The sequence below is a fragment of the Staurois parvus genome, unplaced genomic scaffold (assembly GCF_062004578.1).
Source record: "Staurois parvus isolate SC_StPar_1 unplaced genomic scaffold, SC_StPar_1.0 ptg000601l, whole genome shotgun sequence".
Classification (NCBI taxonomy): Eukaryota; Metazoa; Chordata; class Amphibia; order Anura; family Ranidae; genus Staurois; species Staurois parvus.
In genome coordinates, this window is record NW_028318397.1 from 1,415,612 (window position 1) to 1,440,614 (window position 25,003).

Below are 25,003 nucleotides of genomic sequence, written 5' to 3' on the forward strand. Positions count from 1 at the left end.
TCCCCCATCCATCCATCCATCCATATCTCCATACTTTATTTTGCTGAGAAATCACTTTGAGAAACACCATCTAGCATTTCTGGCTGTGGCCATCTTGAATAAGGGAAAATGATTCATGTAGCATTTACTTCCTGGAAAATGCCCTTAGCTCAGGTATGCTGGCAGGAGGTTGTGCTTAGCCTGAAAAAACCATCCTCCTCTCCTGAAGACTTCTGGGATGTATGACATCATGTGCTTAAGCCTGAAGGCCAGGAAGTGCCTAAAGAAATGTAAAAAAAACCCTTTTTTATAATGCTAGCTGCATAAGGATATAAAATAGTCAATGTTGATAGAGAGTGAAGTTCCACTTTAAATATGTGAAGCTGTATAATTAAGTAATAAAGTAAAACTAGTGTATCAGGTATTGTCAGTTGTTTTCAACTCTAAAATTATTTGTGTAGCCTATACTTTCTTGAGACAGCAGTGGTGGTTAGATGTAAATAAAAAAATCACCAAAATAACCAATTAGGTGTTTATTAAAGTGGCTGTAAAGGCAAATGTTTTTTACCTTAATTTTATGCATTAAGGTAAAAAGAAATCTTCCAGTTACTGTTCCCCCCCTTCCCTAAATACTTACCTGAATCCTGTATTGATCCAGCACAGTGCCTGCTGTTCCCAGCTTGGCTGAGAGCATCGAGAGCCATTGGCTCCTACTGCTGTCAGTCAAATCATGGGGAGGATGGGGTCACGCCACATTGTGTGTTTCTATAGACACACACAGCATGCCTCTGGAGTGAGCCCACACATCTGTCTTCATCGTAAGTGGCTTGCTATGGGGCAGACACAGAAGAGGAGGAGCCGAGAGTGCCAGTGGGGAACCCCAGAAGAGGATGTTCGGGGCTGCTCTGTGCAATACCAGTGCACAGAGCGGGTAAGTATAACATCCATATTATTTAAAAAAAAAAAAAAGAGCCTATAGAACCGCTTTAAGGCCTCATGCACACTGTTGGTTTGAGACCTAATATGCTCTAGCATAAATACCTGATGTGAAGCCACAGGTGGTGTGTATAGCCGGCCATAGATGTGAATGGCTGTATGCTGATGCTTTTGTGTATTGGCATAAATATACACATGCTCCTAGAACATGTTCCCCAATCATGCAAATTCTGCCTTGGGGAGATGCGTCATGCACACACACATGCATTTCTGGCCATGGACAGAAGCAACAGTGTAAATTCAAATAAGTCCGTGAACAGTCATTCAATTCTATGGCTGGTTGTACGCACCACATGTGGCTCCCTGGGTTGAAACAAAAGGATTGGATTTCATGCTAGAGTATGTCTTAAGCCTCAAATTGTCCATGTGCTTGAGTCCTTAAATAATTAAATATATTTTTCAGATAACTATCATGAATGCTCTAGTCTATTGTCATATCAGCCTCTTGTATTTCTCTGCACTGCAGACTGGGAGAAGGAAGGTCAGCCAATCAGACTGCAATGCAGTTACACCAGCTCACAGGAAGAGAGAAAATGGGGATAGCCTTATTAGTTTGCTGCTCTCATCTGTGAAAAGCACAGGGGCGGACCTGCCAATTCTGGTGTTCAATGGCAAATGCCAAACCAGGTCTATGGTGCTGGGCAGTGAGCACAGGGCCCACTAGAGGACGTCGGGTCATCAGGTCACCTTCATGAAGTCTGTTTCTGATTGTTTGGTCAGAGACATTCACACCAGTGGCCTGCTGGAGATCATTTTGTAGGGCTCTGGCAGTGCTCATCCTGTTCCTCCTTGCACAAAGGAGCAGATACAGTGGCCTCCACCTGTAAAACCATTCCTGTTTTGGTGTCATCTCATTGTTGCCCATCTAGTGCACCTGTTGTTAATTTCATTAACACCAAAGCAGCTGAAACTGATTAAGAACCTCCTCTGCTACTTAACTGACCAGATCAATATCCCAGGAGTTTAATTGACTTGATGCTATACTCTAATTAAAAAGTGTTCCTTTAATTTTTTTGAGCAGTGTATATACAAAATACTATGCTAAAGTGTAGCAACAAGAAGGCTTGCAGTTTAATGTTTTGTAAAGAAGAGCATATCCAACATTTCCTTTCATCCTGCAGATGACTCGGGGCAATTATGTATGTACATCTACTGTAGATGATTTCCAAGTTGCTTTTTTTTAATCTTTCCTGCAGTTGAAAACAACTGCACATGATCTAGACATCAGCCAAGAATTCTGAACTGGCAGAAAGTTTAGGTGGAGCTCAATAGAGGAAAGGAAATAGCTGATCGAATACATAGCTGTGTGGAAAAAGTCACATCCATTAAAATGTCTCCCCCCACAAACTAGTAGATGTGATGCAAATTAAGTCAATACTAAAACCCCACCAACTGTGCCAAATTTTGCCTCATGGGGCATTTTCTTAATTTTTTTTACCACTCAATGGCAGCATCCTAATAGTTTACATACCATAGTTACATAGTTAGTCTGAAAAATACAAAAGTCCATCCAGTTCAACCATAAAAAAAAAAGTTATAATCCTATACCCACAGTTGATCCAGAGGAAGGCAAAATATTTTATACAGCTCAAAATAATTGTACAAAATATACAAACTTAGTCAAAGGGTGAGCAAGTAGGCCAATTGTTTACATAGAATGAGTGAGACATGGAGGTAAGTATCATAACAACACCATGAGGATATGATTTAGCGAAATTGCAAGTTTTTCAATAACAAAATAACAGCCGTTCTGTACAGGACCTGCTCCTCATGAATGCCAAATGCAGTCTCCAACAAATGGAGAGAAGTGACCTAAATACCATTGGTCAAACCAGGGGGGCAAAGGAGGAGGCATGGAGGCTGTAGAGTAGAGAAGACAGCAGAAAAGTGTAGAAATAAAAGAAGAGGGGGTGGAGGGAGAAAAAATAGGAACAAGGGGATAGTAGAAGAGAAATTCCTGCAGGATTCATCCATATTTGCGTGTTGAAGGGCTAAGAAGGGCCCATCAAGCCGAGAGCAGGGTGCTGTCAAGATTAAGGCTGTCATTATGTGTGATCCACAGATCCCAGACCTTTAATTTAGCATGGGTGTTGTTCAAAATGGAAGTGAGCTTCTCGTGCAACATAGTCCCCATATGCCGCTGTTTAACTTCAGCGAGGCTGAGAAATTGCTTCTGCCAAGCTTTGGCCAATGACAGGCTACCGGGAACACAAAGCCCTCCAGTCTCCTTTAGTTCCTGGTCAAGGTCAAATACATTTGTGCAATACAGCCTCCCACAGGTTACTAACTAAGGTTACATTCAGTACAGCCCTGATCATAGCATACACCTGCGTCCAAAAGCGTATCACCTTGGGTCAAGTCCACCAGATGTGGAATAGGGTGCCCTGCTCTCTACAGCCCTGAAAACACATTGGGGACACATTGGAAGCTAAATGAGATTACAGTCAGGGATCATGTACCATCAGGAGAGCAATTTTAAATGTGTTTTCCCATTGTTTAGTCATTTATAATGTGGTTACCATTTGTTGTAAAAAAAAAAAAAAAAAGAATTCAGTCATTTGTTTCATTGAAGATGCTTTCTGCCTGGATCTCATGCTGGTTCATTGGATTTAATACTTTCTTAGTCACTGACCCAGATTATCGTTACAGGATTTCTAACTTTACTGCATGCATGCTTGTTTGAGGTCAGTGACCCATTAATTATTGAAGCCAGATCCACCAAGTTAACTAACATTTTCAGATGGCAGCCTCTGTACACTCACTGGCCACTTTATTAGGTACACCCGTTCAATTGCTTGGTAACACAAATTGCTAATCAGCCAATCACATGGCAGCAACTCAATGGATTCAGCCATCTAGACGTAGTGAAGATGACTTTCTGAAGTTCAAACCGAGCATCAGAAAAGAGAAGAAAGGGGATTTAAGTGACTTTGAAGCTGGCATGGTTGTTAGTGTCAGACAGGCTGGTCTGAATATTTAAAAAACTGCTGATCTACTGGGATTTTCACGCACAACCATCTCTAGGGTTTACAGAGAATGGTCCGAAAAAGAGAAAATATCCAGTGAGTAGAAGTTGTGTAGAGGAAAATGCCTTGTTGATGTCAGAGGTCAGAGGAGAATGGGCAGACTGGTTCCAGATGATAGAAAGGCAACAGTACCTCAAATAACCACTCATTACAACTAAGGTATGCAAAATACCATCTCTGAATGCACAACACGTCAAACCTTGAAGCAGATGAGCTACAGCAGCAGAAGATCACACCGGGTGCCAATCAGCTAAGAACAGGAAATGGAGGCTACAATTCACACAGGCTCACCAAAATTGGACAATAGAAGAGTGAAACAATGTTGCTTGGTCTGATGAGTCTCAGTTTCAGCTGCGACATTCAGATGGAAGGGTCAGAATTTGGCGTAAACAACATAAAAGCATGGATCCATCCTGCCTTGTATCAATGGTTCAGGCTGGTGGTGGTGTAATGGTGTGGGGGAGATTTTCTTGGCACTAGCAAGGTGTACCTAATAAAGTGGCTGGCGAGTGTACTTTCCGCAGTGCAGTTTCTTTCTACATTGTATAAATAAAGAAGAACTTTACCCTGGTTTCAAAAAGTAAAAGTCAGCAGCTACTAGTGCTGTGGGTGGCTATTGAGGATGGACCAAGTCACTGTCATCCTCACCTAGGCACAGAATGAGGAAGTGGGAGTAAGTATCTGCTGAAAAAGATACTTTTTACCAAAAACAAAAAAATAGAAATGTGTAAAAGGGAAGGGGTGGGTTAGGATTGTGTAAAATGTGAGTGAAGGTGTACTTTGCCTTTACTACTTCTTTTTTTTTTTTTTTTTTTTTTTAACTGATGCAGTTTTCCTACAACCAGCTGATTTTTCTTGTTTGTTGAAAACTCCCGGTGATAAAAAGTAAAATTGGCAAAACTTTAAACTGACATTGGATGTTTTTGTTTATAAAAATTGCATGTTTTCCTGTTGCTGGCTAATCACAGAGCCTAACAAAGACTGGATCGGCTTTGAATGGCTCTGTTTAATAGTAAACTGTAAGCGATTACCTGACATCACTTCCGGTTGACTCAGAAACAATCAGTGTAATTTAAAAAAAATAAAAGCATTCAATAGCACCGATGTTAGTGTTACATAGTTACTCTGGCTGAAAAAAAGACAAAAGTCCATCCAGTTCAACCATAAAAAAAAGTTATAATCCTACACCCACAGTTGATCCAGAGGAAGGCAAAAAAGCCCAGCAAAGCATGATCCAATTTGCTCCTGCAGGTAAAAAAATTCCTTCCTGATCCCCCGAAAGGCAATCGGATATTCCCTGGATCAACTTTACCTGTAAATGTTAGTATCTAGTTATATTCTGTGTATCTAAGAAACAATCCAGGCCTTTTTTAAAGCAATCCACTGAGCTGGCCAGAACCAACTCTTGTGGGAGTCTATTCCACATTTTCACAGCTCTCACTGTGAAGAAACCTTTCAGTTCCTCTAAGCTTTCCTCATAGCTGAACTCCTCCATGCCTCTTTTCAGTTTGGTTGCCCTTCTCTGTACTTTCTCCAGTTCCCCGATATCCTTTTTGTGAATTTGCGCCCAAAACTGAACTGCATATTCCAGATGAGGTATTACTAATGATTTGTACAGGGGTAATATGATATATCTCTCTCTGGAGTCTATACCTCTTTTAATACAAGAGAGGATTTTGCTCGCTTTAGAAACCACAGTTTGCATTGCATGCCATTATTAAGCTTGTGATCTACTAGAACCCCCAGATCCTTCTCCATCATTGATTCCCCCAGTTGTACCCCCCTAGTATGTATGATGCATGTATATTCTTAGCCCTCAAGTGCATAACTTTACATTTATCAACATTAAACCTCATTTGCCACATAGTTACCCAATTAAACAGTGCATTGAGGTCAGCTTGTAAATTGAAGACATCCTGTAAGGACGTTATTCCACTGCACAGCTTGGGGTCATCTGCAAAGACTGAAATGGGATTTTTAATCGCAGACCCTATATCATTTATAAATATATTAAAAAGTAAGGGTCCCAACACTGAACCTTGGGGTACACCACTGACAACCCTAGACCAGGGGTGGGCAACTGTGGCACTCCAGCTGTTGGTGAACTACAAGTCCCATCATGCCTCTGCCTTTGGGAGTCAGGCTTGTAACTGTCAGTTTTGCAATGCCTCATGGGACTTGTAGTTCTACAACAGCTGGAGGGCCACAGTTGCCCACCCCTGCCCTAAACCATGCAGAGTATGAATCATTAACCACTACTCACTGAATACGATCTTTTAGCCAGTTTTCTATCCATTTACATACAGATTTTTCCAGGCCTGTAGACTTTACCTTACACATTAACCATGTGTGGGGAACTGTGTCAAACGCTTTTGCAAAATCCAAGTATACCACATCCACTGCCACCCCTCTGTCCAAGGTTTTGCTCACTTCCTCATAAAAATAAATCCGATTTGTTTGACAACTTCTGTCTTTCATGAATCCATGCTCTCTGTTGCTTAAAATATTATCTATGTGCTCTTTTATTAAACTCTCCAGTATCTTCCCAACTATAGAAGTTAAACTAACAGGCCTATAATTACTTGGTAAAGATTTTGACCCCTTTTTAAATATTGTCACCACATTGGCCTTACACCAATGTGGATCATCTGGAGGTGTGTCAATACCATGCCCATTATGGACAAGAGATCCTCCATGCTCCTTTGTATACACAGAGCTGAAGAAGGTATTAAATAAATTTACCTTCTCTTTGTCCCCAGTCACCCACTCTAGATTATTTTTTAAAGGGTCTACATGCTCGGACTGGACCTTCTTTCTATTAATATATTGAAGAATTTTTGGGGGTTGGTCATGCTATCTTTTGTGGTCTAATCTCAATCTCAAAGGCACACACGTTGGTCCCGCATGCAAACAACACTTGTTCCACACATGTGAGGTATCAACGCGAATGTCAGATCATGGGCACTACTGTAGACCTCCTCTGTAAATCTAAAGTGGTAACCTGTAAAGGCTTTTGAAGCATTGTCTATAGATAGTAAAATTTACATTGTCTGTCACCATTGCAAGAGCACACACAATTTTAAAGCATGACAAGTTTTGTATTTATTTACTCAGCATAACATAATCTTTTATATTTTGCAAACAATTAGGTTATGTATTGGGTTTTTTTGCATTCAGACTCAAAAAAGTTTATTTTTCCCCAAAATATTGCGTTTGAAAAATTGCTGCTCAAGTACCATGTGACATAAAAAATTGTAAAACCCACCAATTTATTCTTTAGGGCCCCTGCTTTAAAAAAATAATATATAATGTGTGGGGGTTCTTAGTCATTTTTAGCAAAACAAATCCTGATTGTTGCAAAAAGTGCCAGAAAAAGTGGGTAAAAAGTTCACTAAATGTACTATTTTGTCTTATGATTTTTTTCAGTTTTTATTACGTTAACCTTCCCTAAATCACTTACCTTCCTGTTATAAAATGTGGCCTTATAAGTAATTTATTGGAAACAATACTGTAGTGAGATCACATTTATTTCTCTGCCTTTTTCCACATTCCAAGATTTCATTTGCATTTTCTTGTCCCTGAGCTACTAATGCTATTAAGTAGACTGCAACTGTTCTGAAGTCACCGTTCTACTGCTATACCTCACCCAATCAGAGAATGCTTTGCAATTGTGTGATCTCCTTTGTTCACAATGCAGCAGGGGAACCTCTCTGCACAGGACCTAGTGGCAATCACTGTAGTAGTGGTATCTACTAAAGTGATTTCCACCTTCCACGAGGATCCCACAGATATGGTACATACAGTAATCAGCCCTTTTGAAAAGTAAGATTTTATTCAATAGCGCAAGGAACACAAGAACAATTTCCAAAGTTTTTACAAAACTGAGTTTTATAGAACATTTCTTTAGCCCATTACATGAAGTAAGATTAACCACTTGCCCTCCAGAGGATTTAACCCCCTTCCTGACCAGGCCATTTGTTGCGTTATGGCGCGGTGATATTTTAAGTGACAATTGTGCAGTCATGCAGCGCTGCACCCAAATAACATTTTTTTTCCCCACAAATAGAGCTTTCTTTCGGTGGTATTGCCTGTGCGTTTTTTATTTTTTGCGCTATAAAAAAAAAGGCCGCCAATTTTGAGAAAACAAAACAATATTTTTGACTTTTTGCTATTAAACTTGCCCAGTGAACAAATTTAAAAATTCTAATTTCATCATAAATGTAGGCCAAAATTTATTCTGCTACATGTCTTTGCTAAAAAAAAAATCCCAATACATGTAAATTACAGTAATCAGTTTACATGAAATTTATAGCGTTTACAAACGGCTATAAATATTTCATATTTATAAATATTTTTATTTTTACTAGTAATGACGGTGATCAGCGACTTATAGCGGGACTGCGGCGGGCATTCTAACATTTGGGGGGGAACTAACTTGGTGTCACTGACATCCCCAGTGACACCAATAAAGTGATCAGTGCTAATAAAATGCACTGACACTGTACTAATGGCACTGGGCAGGAAGGGGTTAACATGAGGGGCGATCAAATGGTTAACTGAGTGCTGTTTTACTGTGTGCTGTGTGTGTGTTCTTCACTATAAGCACACTGCTTTGCATGACTCTGCTATGCAAAGCCATGCATAGCAGTGTGCAGGAGCTGACAGGGGAGAGAACTGTATTATTTTCTTACAGTTCTCTCCTCCGTCGGTAATGCTCCCCGATTGCCAGGTGCCGGCGACTAATCACCGGCTGGAACCTGGTGGTTGACAGTCGAGGCAACGAATAGTGGCGGGGGTAGGGCCCGGAAATGCTAAATCACGTATATATACGTGATTTTATGCACCCGTGCCGCCTTGTAGCTGTATTACTGCTATAGGGCGGATGGGAAGCAGTTAATAATATAACTTTGATTACAAACTCTTCAGTTTTACTCAAATTAGTTGATGCAAAATTGAATACACTCCACAACAAAAACTACTATATCTAGTATTTTGTATGACCTCCATTATTTGTAAGGACAGCATGAAATGAACAAGTTGGTGACATATTGCAAAATCTATCTTTTTCCATTTTTCAAGAACGACCTCTTTTAGAGCCTGGATTCTGGATGGAGAGTGATGCTCAACTTGACTTTTCAGAATTCCCCATAGGTGTTTGATTGGGTTCAGATCAGGAGACATACTTGGCCACTGAATCACTTTCACCCTGTTCTTCTTCAGAAATGCAACAGTGGTCTTAGATGTGTTTTGGATCATTGTCATGTTGGAAAAGTGCACAACGACCAAGGGCACGGAGTGATGGTAGCATCTTCTCTTTAAATGTAGAGCAGTACATCTGTGAATTCATGATACCATCAATGAAATGCAGCTCCTAGACACCAGCAGCATTCATGCAGCCCCACAGACAGACACTGCCACCACCATGTTTCTCTGTAGGCACCATGCATTATTCTTTGTGCTCCTCACCTTTGCGACACCATACAGTTTTGAAGCCATCCATTCCAAAAATTGTTAGGAAAAATACTTTTTTGTGTGTGCAAATTATCAAAATTTGTTTGCAATCAATGGCCAGCATTTGTGAGAGTATTTTGTAGGATAGTAACCCATTGGAAATGTTGATTCTGAAAGTAAAGTAAAGGTTTTTCTGACAAATCTGTTGGGGTGTATTTATGCTGAGCACTGTAAATGCTTGCATTGATTCAAGGTAGACCAATGTAACTATGTAATAATTGCCATACCTAAACTTCAGTTTTAATGCCTGTTTGTGCATTTTTGGTAATTTTACACAGAAAGAATACATCCAAGATTTGGAGTTTGTGCTGTTGTGAAATTTCTCCCTTCACTGTTGGTATGAACGTATGATTGTATGAACGTATAATTTCCATTCGTATGTATTGCTCTCACCTCTTGTTCTAATTTATTGCTGACCCCTATCAATATAGTCATGCAGCAATCAGGCGCTCTTCTATCATTATATTTCAATAGAATACTTCCTAATCTTAAAGTGACACTAAAGGCAATTTTTAAAAAAAATGTAAATAATAAACATGTTATACTCACCTGCTCTGTGCACAGAGAGGCCCCAATTCTCCTCTTCTGATCCCCCCGTGATCTTGGCTCCTCCGCTTCTTTCTATGCCTTTATAGCAAGCCACTTGCTATGGGGGCACACAGTGTGTGCTTGCTCCCGAGCTCTGTGTATCTATGGAGCCACACTCCATAGACACACTACGGGACATAGCCCCGCCTCCCCACTTCTTCCTCACTGCAATTGATTGACAGCAGCAGGATCCAATGGCTCCTGCTGTTGCTCAAGTCCTGTGTGAAGAGGAAGAGAGGGAAGAGATGCAGCCGTGTACAGTGCTGGATCTCTTCTCTGCAGTCTCCTCCCTTACACAGGGAAGGAGGAGCACAGAGAGCAGTAAAAGGGAATGCATTAGGGTAAAAAACGTTTTGGCTTTAGAACCACTTTAACTCTTGTTAGAGCTTACCGTCTTAACTGAAAGATTTTTCCATTCTTTGTTTGAGTCATTGGATTTGAATTTATAATGATACAGTTCCATTACTCAATAAATTTATGAGTGTTTTCTACATTGTTTCACACTTTGTGTTACACACAGCTTAGAACTAAATTTACTTTATTTAGAATTACATTTTTATACTTCAAGATAAAGTAGTCTTTGACCATGTTGTTTTATGATTATAGCCAGCTATTGTTTATGCATACTTCTTACATACTTCCATACAATCACATGTATCATGTTTTATTACAGATATGAATGCAACAGTGAGACGTATAGACCAGCTTACAAATATACTGGCTCCAATGGCTGTTGGACAGATTATGACCTTTGGTTCTCCTGTAATGGGCTGTGGCTTCATTGCTGGATGGAACCTGATGTCAATGTGTGTAGAATACCTGCTACTGTGGAAGGTTTACCAAAAGACACCAGCCTTGGCTATCAAAGGTGGCAAGAAAGCTGATGACCAAGAACTGAAGCAGCTGAACATAAAAGGTATTGTAAAGGAAAGCGGTGAAACGGTAAACTTTGGGAATAGTCCGAATCAGTTTTTTTTCTGTCCAAAATTGGTTTTCAGATGATGTGTTAAACCCCATCATGCCCCCCGTCCCCCCCATCCCCACACTGCCACACTGCTACACTGCTATCCCTAATTTTTCTACCATTTGGTTCATTTAACAGATAGCTATATGAAATGCATTTTGAACAGAAATAATTATTCTCAGCTTTATGAATATCTCTAATCTGAGATCATCTACAGAACTGCTTGTGAGGAAGGTGTATTCTGTAATTACTGGAACAGAAGACAAATCAGCAGGCACCTCAACATACACAAGCTTATTCCCACTACAGTCACCTCAACCTTTGTTACTATGCTACATTAGGTGTCTGTTGTGCTTAATGCTTAGTGGCAATTAGTGATGAGCTTGGGTTTCTTCCAAACTTGGATTCAGCCAAGCCTGAAAGTAAGCTGTAATTTTTGGGCTAATCAGCAGTGTCTGGGACATTCCCTGCAGTGCAGCTGCACATACACAGTGGAGCAAGAACTTTTTGCTCTTTGTCACTTATTTAATTTATTTAGTACAGGTACTTATACAGCACCATTTATGCAGCACTTTACATATATATTGTACAATCGCATCACCCCTGCCCTCAAAGAGCTTACAACCTAAGTTGGTTTGTCATAGGTTTACCTGCTCACAGTGATTGTCTGTTTGTCGATTATGCTCCTTTTACTTCAGTGCTTCAGTTACCTCAATGACTCAAATTTATTTAGAAAATTCTAATCTCTTTCATTCAAGCCTACTACAAGCTTGATATTACATTAAATCTATGCCGGACGAGGGTGCGTGTCCCTACGCACCATCTAGCCAATTAATGAATCAATGGGGGGGGGGCAGAGCAGACAGCGGTGGGTGACAGACACTGCTCTCTGCTCAAAGCAGCTGTGAGAACTCAGTGATCAGCAGTCATGTGATCTCTGAGTTCTCACACTTAAAGGCGGGGGACAGATGCTGGTAAGTAAATATGATTTATCTGATTTTCCAAATATCTGTTCTTGAATGCACTGGATAAAAACAGTTATGATCACATGTGGGTTTGTTCAGTGATTTTCCACATATTTGTTCTTGAATGCACTGGATAAAAAACAGTTATGATCACATGTGGGCTTGTTCAGTGAAGGAAATATCAGTGTAAACAAATAATGTAACCAGTAAATAGCCAATCAAAATATATATATATATATATATATATATATATATATATATATATATATATATTTATATTTTTTTTGTTTTGTGTTTTTTGTTTTTTTTTTTGCTGATCTGACTTTTGGCAAGGTCAGCTGGGTACACTTTTTTGATGTTCAAAGTTTATATCTGCATCTGAGAAATACTCAGTTAAGGAAAGATGTAGGAAAGTGTTAAGGTTTAAATAGAAGGAAGGAAGGAAAGAAAAAAAGAACAAGAAGAATGAAGGAAGGAACAAAGGGGATGGAGGGAAGGAGGGAAGGAAAAAGAGAAGGAAGGAAGAAAGGAGTAAGGAATGTAAGGGAAAGTAGAATGGATTGAAGGCAAGGGCTGAGCAATTGTTCTAGTGGCCGATAAAAACAAATAGGAAGCCAACTTCTGGGGCAATGAAGCAAGGCATACCGAGCATCCCGGCGTATGGAGAGATGGAACAAGGTGAAAAGGAGGCCAAACACACGAGACCAAAAACGAAACAGTCTCGGGCATGACCACCAGATATGCAATACATCTCCACGATGGCCACAACCCCGAAAGCATTGATCACTACAGGCAGGGTTAGCCTGGGCCAAACGAGCCGGAACCCAATACTAATGAAACAATACCTTATAGGCTGCCTTCAGCATGGTCGTATTAAATGAGCATTTAGCTATGAGTGACCAGGCCTTATTCCAGTCCTCCGGATCCACAGCCACTCCCAGGTCGCGCTCCCACTGAACAACATATGAAAGAGAAGTTTGCGACGAGCGTCTGTTCAGAGCTGCATAAAGAAGGGATATAAGGCCCGGGGTGCCCGGACGCTGCTGGCAAAGCTGTTCAAAGGCAGATTTCTGGTATGGGAAATTAGAAGTGCCCCGCAGAGAGAGCAGCCAGTGCCGCAATTGAAGGTATCGAAAAAATTCCGCCGGGGGGACATCCCGAGACTCCCGAAGAGAATTCCAAGTGGGGAAGGACTGAAAAATTAAAAAGTGTCGCACCTGCGAAAAACCATTAGTCACCCGCCAAGAAAACATCCTTGGGTGATCTAAACCCAGTGGGAAAAGAGGGTTGTTAATAATTGGGAGCAAAGGCAGAAAAGGTGACATCAGGCCACTGGAGTAATGTACCGAGTCCCACACTTGTAAGCCATGGAGCAACATCGGACTCAGTGCCATAGGGCGCAGGGCAGGGGGAAGCCATAGAAGCGTCAACGTTGCAATAGGGGCACAATTAGGTAGTTCCAGCAGGACCCAGAAAGGAACGTCAGAGGAAGCGTGCAACATAGACAGCGGGGCAATCTAGCTCACCTGATAATACTTAGTTACATTAGGCACCCCAAGACCACCCTGGAGTCTATGAGCAAAGAGTGTATTTCTGGAGACTCTGGGGTGCTTACCGGTCCAGATAAAAAGCATAATCTTCGCCTGGAGCAACCAAAGAAAATGAGGGGCAACCCGCACTGGGAGGGTGCGAAAATAATTTAACAATTTCGGCAGGATGGTCATTTTCACCAAATTAACCCGTCCTATCCAAGACATTGCCAAGAATGCATAAGAGAAGATAGAGAGCTAAGCAATGGATAATAATTTGCAGCAAACAGGGAGTCAAGCGGGGGTCAAGCGAATGCCTAAGTATTCAAGAGAAGAGGAAGCCCATTTGTAAGGGAAGTGGGAAATCCTGGTACTTTTTTTACATTTTTTACATATTTAGTTTAATATACGTTTTTAACATACGCTTTTAACATATGTAGTTCTATACTTTTGTTTGCTGTAGTCTTCTTTTTCTGTTTAGTAAAAGTATTTTATATAAATGTAATATTTTGACAATGTTTTTTCAGTTATAGATGCTAACTCAAACAACAATGAAAAACCAGCTGAACATATTTGCCTTGTGACAGATAAAGCAATTGTCACCGCTGAAATTCCTAAAGAGCCTAGTTGTGGTGACAGAATGCGTGAGCCATTTATCACCTTCAAAAATGGATGGATTGCTTATTACAACCAGTCTGTCTTCTGGGCTGGAATGGGTCTTGCTTTCCTCTACATGACAGTCCTTGGATTTGACTGCATCACTACGGGTTATGCTTATACCCAGGGACTGAGTGGTTTTGTTCTCAGCCTTCTCATGGGAGCATCTGCAATTTCTGGAATCATGGGAACTGTTGCTTTCACCTGGCTCAGAAAAAAATGTGGCCTAGTTCGTACTGGATTCATTTCAGGAATAGCCCAGCTAAGCAGCCTTGTTCTTTGTATTGTATCTGTCTTCATGCCTGGAAGTCCTCTGGATCTTTCTGTGTCTCCATTTGAAGACATCGGCACTCGCTTCCTTGAGGGAGAATCTCTGCCTACAGTTTCTCCAGCTGGTGTTTCTATTGATTACTTTACAACTGATATGCCCAATCTGCTGATTAGATCCAACTCAACTACTAGTGGACCTGAAGAGAACCCCATTCCTTTGCTTTCAGTTGGTCTACTCTTTGCTGGTGTTATTGCTGCCAGAGTTGGTAAGTAGAAATGAAATATACTTATGATTTTGGATATTAACAAACATTTGACTGGTTGTGATTTGCAATGTCACTAAAATAATCCTCTGGATATAGTTACCATTAAATTGAATGGGTTATTGCACTCAGTTTACTGTTCTTAAGAATTCTGGTAGTTTTGTGCTGGTTGTCAACCTTGTTAGTTTAATTTTTAGGCGAGGATATGCCCTAATAGTCTTACTAATGTATTGGAAAAGTCTTTGGGTCTTTGGGTGGAAGTCCAACTAAATTTTGTTAAGGGTTCTAGGAGTTCTAAGGGTATCTCTGTCTTAAATACATTATACAGTTAGGTCCATATATATACCTGATAGCAGGTTATGGACCTTCTACTAGAAAGGCTTAGAGGGTGGATATTGTCAATAGATATGTTTACTTGTCTGTTACGTCTCAAGCAAATACTCTATTGATGTTGCTGGGAAAAGGGTGCATATAACCTCCAGGGTGCAATACCAGAGAAACATTGTTTTCTTTTGTTTTGTCCTTTTAGAGGGTATTTATAGTACTTTTGGGTGCTTGTGCCATATTATTGCCACTTTCAATAGGTTTTTCTTTACCCAGGATGCTTTTCGACTTTATCATTGATAGATGATTAGAAAAGGGTTCCATGGGGCTTGCATTTGTTATCTGATATCTTGGGAGTTAATATACAAATAGGTTCACTTATTCCACAGTTTCGAGAGAGACAGAGGGGTTAATTTAATAAAACTGGAGAGTGCAAAATATGGTGCAGCTGTGCATGGTAGCCAATCAGCTTCTAACATCAAATTGTTCAATTAAGCTTTGACAAAAAAAAACCTGAAAGTTGATTGGTTTCTGTGCAGAGCTGCACCAGATTTTGCACTCTCCAGTTTTAGTAAATCAACCGCAGTGTGTCATGTGTCTGAGACTGTAAAAAGGGTATGAGCCCCAGTTCACGCTGATGCAGCACAGGAAACTTAGCAATTCCTGTGTGTTTCCCATACCTCATAGAAATCGCACTGTGTTCTGCGATCTGCTACGGGTGTCTATAGGAAGTTTACGATGCCCCAAACGTAGGTTGCAAACGCAGTGCATTTGCCTGAACTGAATCACATGGCTATAAACACTCATGCTATCCGGTTCCAGTGAGAATAAAAAAAAAAAGAAAAGCTGCCTGCATGTTTTTTATGCAGATGCGGTGCGATTTGAGCTATTCAAAATGAATGGGCTCAAATCACACTGCACAGAATCACATGTGATTTTCAAAGGAATGCAATTCACATGTGGTTCACAGTAGAAAACATAGGCAGATTTATGTGAATGATTTTAGACACTTTTCAAGGCACTGCCAAATATTGTGACACATTTTCCATATGGAAAATAACACCTCTGTTTTGAGAAAACACTTTAATACAGGGGTCTCCAAACTTTCTTAACAAAGGGCCAGTATACTGTTCTTCAGACTTTAGGGGGGCCTGCGTGGCCAGTGGGAATAAAAAAATGCCCCAGTGTCAGTGGGAGTAAACAATGTCTCAGGATTGGAGAAGGAATAGTGCCCCATGATTGATATTATTGGAAGATATAGTGCCCCATTATTGTTTTTGTTATTGGGAGGAATAGTGTCCCATAATTGGTGTTAGTAGGAAGAATAGTGCCGCATCATTGGTATCACTGGGAGGAATAGTGCCCTATCATTGGTGTCAGTGGGAGAAATAGTGCCTCATCATTGGTATCACTGGGAAGAATAGTGCCCCAATCATTGTTGTCAGTGGGAGGAATAGTGTCCCATCATTGGTGTCAGTGGGAGGAATAGTGCCCCATCATTGGTGTCAGTGGGAGGAATAGTACCCCATCATTGGTGTCAGTGGAATAGTGCCCCATCATTGGTATCACTAGGTGGAATAGTGCCCCATCACTGTTGTTAGTGGGAGGAATAGTGCCCCATCATTGGTATCACTAGGTGGAATAGTGCTCCATCACTGTTGTTAGTGGGAGGAATAGTGCCCCATCATTGGTATCACTAGGTGGAATAGTGCCCCATCACTGTTGTTAGTGGGAGGAATAGTGCCACATCATTGGTAGGAATAGTGCCCCATCATTGGTATTAGTGGGAGGAATAGTGTCCCATCATTGGTGTCAGTGGGAGGAATAGTGCCCTATCATTGGTATCAGTGGGAGGAATAGTGTCCCATCATTGGTATCAGCTGGAGGAATAGTTCCCCATCATTGGTGTCAGCGGGAGGATTAGTGACCCATCACTGGTGTCAGCGGGAGGATTAGTGACCCATCACTGGTGTCAGTGGGAGGAATAGTGCCCCATCATTGGTATCAGTGGAGGAATAGTGCCCCATCATTGGTGTCATGTGGGAGGAATAGTGCCCCATCATTGGTGTAAGTGGGAGGAATAGTGCCCCAGCATTGGTGTCACTGGGAGGAATAGTGCCCTATCATTGATGTCAGTGGGAGGACTAGCGCCACATCTTGGTATCAGTGGGAGTGGCAGACAAAGGGCCCCATTCGGCCCATGGGCCGCAGTTTGGAGACCTCTGCTTTAATACATTGGCTTAAAGTGTTACTAAACCCAGGGCCATGCATTCACTATATCAGGTCTCCCACAGTACACAGAACATGGAAATGCAATTATGTTAGTAAATATAAACTGCTAAATACCTTTTTTTCATCAGCAGTTAGAGCAGTCTTGTGACTTCGATCAGTGTTCAGCAAAGCACTGGTTACAGCTTGTAGGAGGAGTTTTCTTTCTGCTCTAGGAGGATGCAGAACCCCTGACCTCTGTCTGGACAGTGCTGATTGGCCCTGCGCTGATCACATGCACTCTCCCAAGACAAAAAAAACCTCTCTAGCAATACACACTAAACTGAGCAAGTGCAGAATGACTACGAGTTGAGTTCAGTCTGTCTTATCTGGAGACAAGACCTGGATATTTGAACAAGAGGAGGGGCAGAGAAGACAGAATCACAATGCAGAGGATTAACCCCTTAGGTTCCACAGTGAGTATAACAAGCATGCTTTACTGCAGATACAGACTGATTTTACTATTGTGGGTTTAGTAACACTTTACCCATTTCAACACTGAGCCAATTCTGACACTTCTCGCGCATATATATATATATATATATATATATATATATATATGTATATATACAAATCTATGTTTATTGTTTGAAAATTACCTAGAACCCCAAACATTATATTGTTTTGCAGAGGCCCAAGATAATTAAATGGTGGGTATTTCCATTTTTAATGTCACATTGTTTTGCGCAGCAGTTTTACCAGGTTACCAGTTTCCAGGTCTAAGTACACAGGAGGTCTGGAGCTAAAATGATTGCTCTCGCTCTGATGTTTGCGATGATACCTCACGTTTGGTGCAATTACAGTTTACATATGCATGTGGGACTTACATAAGCGCTCGCATGTGAGCACGGGCGGCGCTTTAAACTTTTTTTTATCATTATTATTTATTTTATTTAACATTTTTTTTACTCTCTTTCCTTTTTCATCAACTTTATTGCTATCACAAGGGATGAACAACATCCCTTGTGATAGCATGGGCTGTGAAAGGTCCTCTTTATGGCCTCCAATGCAGCCGATCAGACACAGATCAGTCTGATCAACTGCTTACCTGGCTGCTAACAGAAATCCTCATCACTTCCGGTTTCTGGGGTCACAAAGAGTGAGGAACAACATCAGTCCCTCTCTCTCTGTGTAATGCAGCCAATGCTGTCGGTCGGAATGGTCCTGGGATACCAGATTGGATGGGAGAGCCTGGGAAAGATGGCAGTGGTGGGAGGGGGGACCCCCTTTAGCCCCCACAGAATTGATTGAGTGACTGTTCAGCCACTCTAATCACTTCTGCTTTACAGGAAATCACCGGCTGTAAATTTTGATACTAGGATGATGCCTTCAGGTACAGGCATCATCCCTTTATAACCACTTCACTCACAGGACGTCCTATGATGTCTACCCCGGTAAAGTGTTATGAAAAAAAAAAAAGAAAAGTGATGCAGTCACCACATCGAAGAATTGCTAACTTGCAGTATACTGTGCTACATTTTTGCTTTTGGATTTAATTCCACTTTAAACTCTCCTAATAAGACAGAGCAACCTTATACATAAAAGTCCAGATTTCCACTTTTTACATTTTTCTGTGGTCATTTATCCCAGTCTGGGTTCTATCACATCTATTACATTTGTATAATCCATTTAACATTCTGTGAATCGTGGGAACACAGTTTCAAAAAACAAGAAGCAGGCTAGAATACAAATTCAAGTATCTGACTGATAGACTGTTTCCTTTTCCTCTTTTTGTGTTCTAAACTTAGCAATGTTGGCATAGTGATACGGCCCGTGGTTCAGCATGTGGTCAAAGAAAACCGATTGATAGGTGGCACTGCTGGTTAAAATAAAAAACAAGGTGGCAAGCCGAGATTGTAATAATTCAGAGATATCCTAGTTTCCTGTTGGTTGGCTATACAATTTGGGTGCACTCAGATCTTACCTGGAGACAACTGATTCATAGACAGACGGTATATATTATCACTGTTTATACAATGGAGCCCCCAAGGGCTGTTTTAAGTTGTTTTTTTTATTTTGTTAATATGAACCTACAATATATAGAAGAGTAGGATTGCGCAGGGCTGATGAAAAGGCAGGTTGCCTAGAAACGCGTCACCGCCCCCTTGGAGGATTCCCAGCAACGTTCTGATGTCATTTCCTGCCCGGTGGCCATCTTGGATGTGCCTCAAGCTAGCTACTGTACCCACGCTGATGTGAGAGATCAGCAGTGCCTGCCCTGGATCCCGGTTCTTATCTGCGTCGCGACTCCCGGTTACTGCGCCTGCCATCCTCGCTTCCTCCTGTGGGACCCGCCTAGAGCGCCAGCCACGCAACACCTTGACATTACAGCCATCCATTTGTGAGGTGCAGCACAGATGACATCCTCCTCCTTATATATTGATGCCTGATATCTACCCACGTCTTGTGAGTTTTTATAATCTTGTGTGCAATAAACTTTTATATTCATACTGCACTTAGTCTGGCGCACTTCTCTTTCTTCTCCATTTACCACAGAGTCCGGTTTACTCTAGAAAGTGCAAGCCTCACGACGGTGTCTACATTGCAGCGTTGTATATATATGTATACACATATATATACCATCTATCTCAATCCAGTACTGTTTGCATCACAAGGCCTTTTTTCCTCTCCTTTCCCTACCCCCCTCCCCTCCCCCCTTCCCTTTCCTCACCACTAAAGTTGCATCATCTACTTGTTGCCCCTTTATTACTGGCATGTACGATTATATATCTTAATTTCTGTTTACTGGATTATTTTGTTTAAGGTTTGCTGAGTGAACGTTATGTCCACTACAAATTCTCTTGCGCCAATTGCATTTTTATTTTTGCGCAGGGCTCCTGTTGTGTAGATATGAGTCCTTATCTTATGAGTCCTTACAGTCTTGGACTGGGGGTCTACAGTAGAGCAAGGGCCCCCCACAAAAACAGCTTGAGTCCACCTTTAAATTTAATTTAATATTGTTTTTCTTTTAAACTTCGTGCTAAATACAATTCATTGGGGTGCAACAGATTCATCGAGCGATGCCCAATGGTTGCCAAATAGAAGGGAGATGGAACAAAACTATGCATTTTAAATTTCCACTCTGCCATTGCCAGCCAGCTTTTCCAGGTACCTGCATGAGTGTCTTTTGGGAATAATGATGCTAATTTCAATAAATATACGGAGGCTCAGTAGCAGCCACTTGTGCCTCTAAGGCAGTGATTGTCATCTTTCCTAATATTGGGAGCCTGAAGTGTGGCCGCAGACATCACCAAAGAGCTGCACATGAAATTCAGTTAATGGTCATTATCAGAGACAGCAGACACACAACAGGATATAGTCAAAGAATGAGGGCATGATACACAGAGATTGTCAATGACTGTGGGCATAATATATGTGTTATATCAAGGAATGTAATTGGCCTTCCCAATTCTTATCATGAACCATAGAACAATTAGCCTCTTGGGTTGATTTACAAAAGGCAAACAGACTGCTCTTTGCAAGTGCAGATGCTACAGAGCTTCGTAAATAAAGTAAAGCTTCACTTTGCAAAGAATACCCAATCATATGCAAGGAAAACAAAAAAAAATGCATTTAGCTTGCACAGGATTGGATGATAGAAGTCAGCAGAGCTCTCCTCATTTACTAAGCTCTGCAGCAACTGCACTTGCAAAGTGCACAGTCTGTTTGCCTTTAGTAATTCAACCCCTCTATGCTGTAAAGCAGTGGTTCCCAGCCTAAGTTGTCAAGTACCCACAATAGGTCATTATTTCAGGATTTCCTTCGCTTTGCACAGATATTTTAAATCAGCGTCAATGGCTTGATATTTACGACAGCTATTTTAGGTAAGAGTTAAGTGACCAGTCATTTTATTTCTTCTTATTTGATTGCAAAGACCAATATGATACAGCATGCCAGAAAATTTCACCAGGAAATAAATTTGCAGATAACATAAAGTTTCTAACATAGTATGCAGTTTTGAAACAGGGCGTGTCACACATCTTTTGCCCTTCCAAACAATGTTGCAGGGTATATATAAATATATACAGAATATATACAGTACTCAGCATAAATGAGTACACCCCTTTTAAAAAGAGAGATTTGAATCAATATCTCAGTGAACACAAGAACAATTTCCAAAGTTTTGACAAAACTGAGTTTTTATAGAACAATTGTTTAGCTCAGTCCTGGACTTGAAAAGGCGCATGTGCACGAAACATGTTCTCCTGGTTACCGGCCTTCACTTTCAGCTTGTGGTCCTACACTGGTTCCTCCCCTCTGTCTCTCGCACACTGCGGTGATGTCATCCTGGGACGTCGTGATCATGTGGTCCCTGCACTGACAGGCGAATCCCAGCATCAGACCATCTCTATCAGTGGACGAGCCGTCCATCCGAGCCCAGGTTATCTTACCAAGCCACTGGCTTGTTTCTCACTAGCCACCATTTGTCTTATCCTAATAAGACTCATCTTCTAGTGAGGTATTTTTATCATAACATTTCCCACAGCGCTGTTTTTCTCTGGAACTATTGCATTCATCTGTTATGGTGTTTACAGCAGCAGTGGTCTTTCTCCAGTGAATGCACTCAATGTGGTTATCCATATGGTTGGTTCTTCATTGCGCTTAAGTAGTACAGATTTTCCTGGCATATTACTGGCGGGCTTTTTTATGCATGGCTTTAGGAGAAGCTTCCTTTGTGGATAGCACTCATGCATGCCATTCCTCTGCAGGGTACGCTGTATTGTGTCACAGGAAACAGTCACCCCAGTTTGGCTTTCTACTTCTTTAGCGAACTGCAGTGAACTTGCATGGCGATTTTCTTCAACCTTTCTCATCAGAAGACGCTCCTGTTAAGGTGTTAACGTATGTGGACGGCCTGGACATCTCTGTGAGATGGTTGCAGTTCCATGTTTTATAATCCACTGTCTGCTGGATACCTGTTTTATTAAATAATTACACTCACCTGTAGTTGAATTCTTGTTAATTAGGCTTCTGATGTCTACATTTAGCTTTGCTTCTAAGACTTTCATTGGGGTGTATTCATTTTTGAAACATGGTCTTGAATGACTTTGTTAGGAAATATAGTTTTTTTGTACAAATGAACAAATCTTGTTTGCAATCAATGGCCCACGTTTGTGGGAGCATTTTGTAGTACAGTTTCCTATAAAAAAATGTTGATTCTGAAAGGAAAGTAAAGGTTTGCTGACAAATCTGTTGGGGTGTACTCATTTATGCTGAGCACTGTATGTGTATGTATATATATATATATATGTGTGTATCTGTCTTTCCCAACCCCATTGAAACTAAGTATACAGTACATTCCTTCCCTTCCACAAGACCCTTATATACAAATATTTACCTTTATCCCCAAACATCAGCTGTATACAGCTCCCTATCCTTTACTGTCACAGCAGCCATATGACAGGGGTAGGGGTGGGGTAAGTCATGAAATCATGACAGGACATCCTTGTCACCAGGAGAATTTATGCAACTGACATGGCAATCTGGACTTCATCCAAATTACTTAGAACCCTCACCCATTTATCAAAAGCAAATTTTCAGGAAAAATATTTAGTATGCACAAACACAATTCAATACCCAATTTTTGGCAAGATATAAAGGATAATGTTGCTTTGAGTAAATAGATATCAAACATGTCTATATTTAAAACTGCACACTTTTTTCATTTAACTTTATGGCTGTCCCAAGGAGCGAACAAGACTCCTTGTGACAGCTTTGGACAGTGACAGGTACTCTTTTTGTAGAGATTAGGGACCTATCGGACCCTTGATGCCTCCTCTGCCCTCCAAGACAGAACAAGGGCAGGTGGGCTGCGGGAAGAGGGGAGGTCTGCTCAGTGCTGTAAAAGTGATCGGGTGGCTGTAGAGCTGCTTGGATCGTTTTTACAATATAAAAAGTTTACAAGGATCGTGGTTACAGCTACAGCCATGATCCTGTATAACCACTTGCTGTCCATGGAGTATATATAAATACTCTGGACGGCAAGTGGTAAAGTGATAAGTTGGCATACCTGAACATTTCCTGTTTCCCAGAATGCTCTTTTTTCAAGAAAAACCCACATCACAATCAGTGATGTGGGTTTTTCAATTTTAATCAGATTTTATTTAAAGATTTTTTTTTCCTCAAGTACAAAATAACATAAAGACAAACTGTCACACAGATCAACAGAACTCAAAATAGAATAAAATTTTAAAAAAGTAACAACCAGAATACAGCACTAATGTCACAGATTGCTTTCTAATAAGATAGCTGTCAATCACAAGAAAGTTATGTCCCCAGCATCAACGTTATGTTTGCAGCTTTGCTGACTAAAGAAAAACAGACATACATTTTAGGATTCTTACCTCTACTCTAGTCCTGTCTGCAGAGTAAGGACATTATTTGTTTATTCCCCTTTATTCCCCTTTCAGCATTTAGGGATCTTTTTGTATTGTCTGTAGTTCTCAATGTGCGCCAAAATTGAAATTAGGGATATACCAAGAAAGACATCCAAAATGCTGCTGCTGTCAGCACTTGCTAGCACAGTAAATAAGTTTGAACAATGCAGTGTTATACTGTTAATGTATAAGCATGAGCATACCTCTTCTCTTTGTCGCTCTGAGTTGTAGGCAGACCCTAAGTGATTTCATGTACAGTGCAGAGCTATTGGTAATATTTTCATGTCTGGAATGGGGCTTTAAAGTGTATGTCAGATAAATATACAAAATAAAAAGCACGTGCACTACATCGCTGCAATACCAGCACATGCCCCCATGTTGTATCATTTTAAATTCCCTTTATTATAAGCTTTCCTGTAGGTAAAAATATACAAAGTAACTTTAATACCACTTTAAATGGTGAGAGCTTGTATGTTTATGTACACATAACTTGGGTAGAAATATTATCAGTCGCACTGTGCTTAGACCTAATGTCTGTGGCCAGCTTTATAACTATGAGAAATCCACAAACAGTAACGTGTATACATTTTTTTAATGCAGAAGAGTTTTTATGGTATTGAAATGGGGATAAAGTAACAATCATTTATGAATTTAAAAAAATTACCAGGGGAACAAAGTACAAAGTGAAAAAAAAGTGTAATGGGCCCTTTAGGAAGGCACTGAGAGCAACAGCTTTGCATGCACAGTTTTGCTGAAATCAGCAATCAGTAAATTGAGCCAAAAAAGGACAAAGTTTAAAGTGGGGAAGAGATATTCTAGAACAATGCGTGGCGATATTTTTACATTTGGTTATGCACTTGCTGCTAAACATTCATTGTTAGTTTAATACATTGCTAATACATTAAAATTAACACGATTTAAGTAGTTTATGTAGTTAAAGGGACATAGAAGCAAGAGTAAAGCTGGCCATACATTGCGAGAAATTCAGCTGATTCAACTGAATCGGCCAAAATCTATCCAGCCCTGTTGACTGGTCAAAAGTTGATTACTCCATTGTCTTTTGTCAAAGGAGCAGGGATGGAAATTGCAGCCAAACAATTCCTGCAGCAAATCAGCTGCAGGCACAGTTCAAGTATTCTGACAGCCTGAGCTATTGGCTTTCGGAATAAAATAACACAGTAGGGGGATGTGTCCATCCATGCCATTTGTGTGGATGGAGGAAACTGTTACATTTCTTTTGACCACCAATAGAAGTGCCATTCTTTCCACTGACCAGCAATGTAAGG

General features: G+C 40.7%; 1 protein-coding gene across 2 annotated transcripts in view; it reads left to right on the top strand.

The window, feature by feature from the left end:
• Positions 1-25,003, top strand: part of SLC40A1 (solute carrier family 40 member 1) — a 99,412-nt gene that overhangs the window by 53,980 nt on the left and 20,429 nt on the right. Inside the window, exons 6-8 of one of the 2 annotated variants that reach the window (XM_089692702.1) lie at positions 10,774-11,016; positions 14,086-14,751; positions 19,384-19,795. In XM_089692702.1, the coding sequence (XP_089548828.1) occupies positions 10,774-11,016; positions 14,086-14,751; positions 19,384-19,391 (917 nt within the window). In that variant the 3' untranslated portion in view covers positions 19,392-19,795. Of the gene's footprint in view, positions 1-10,773; positions 11,017-14,085; positions 14,752-19,383; positions 19,796-25,003 lie in introns of those variants that run through there. The other variant, XM_089692701.1, reaches the window with a different exon arrangement.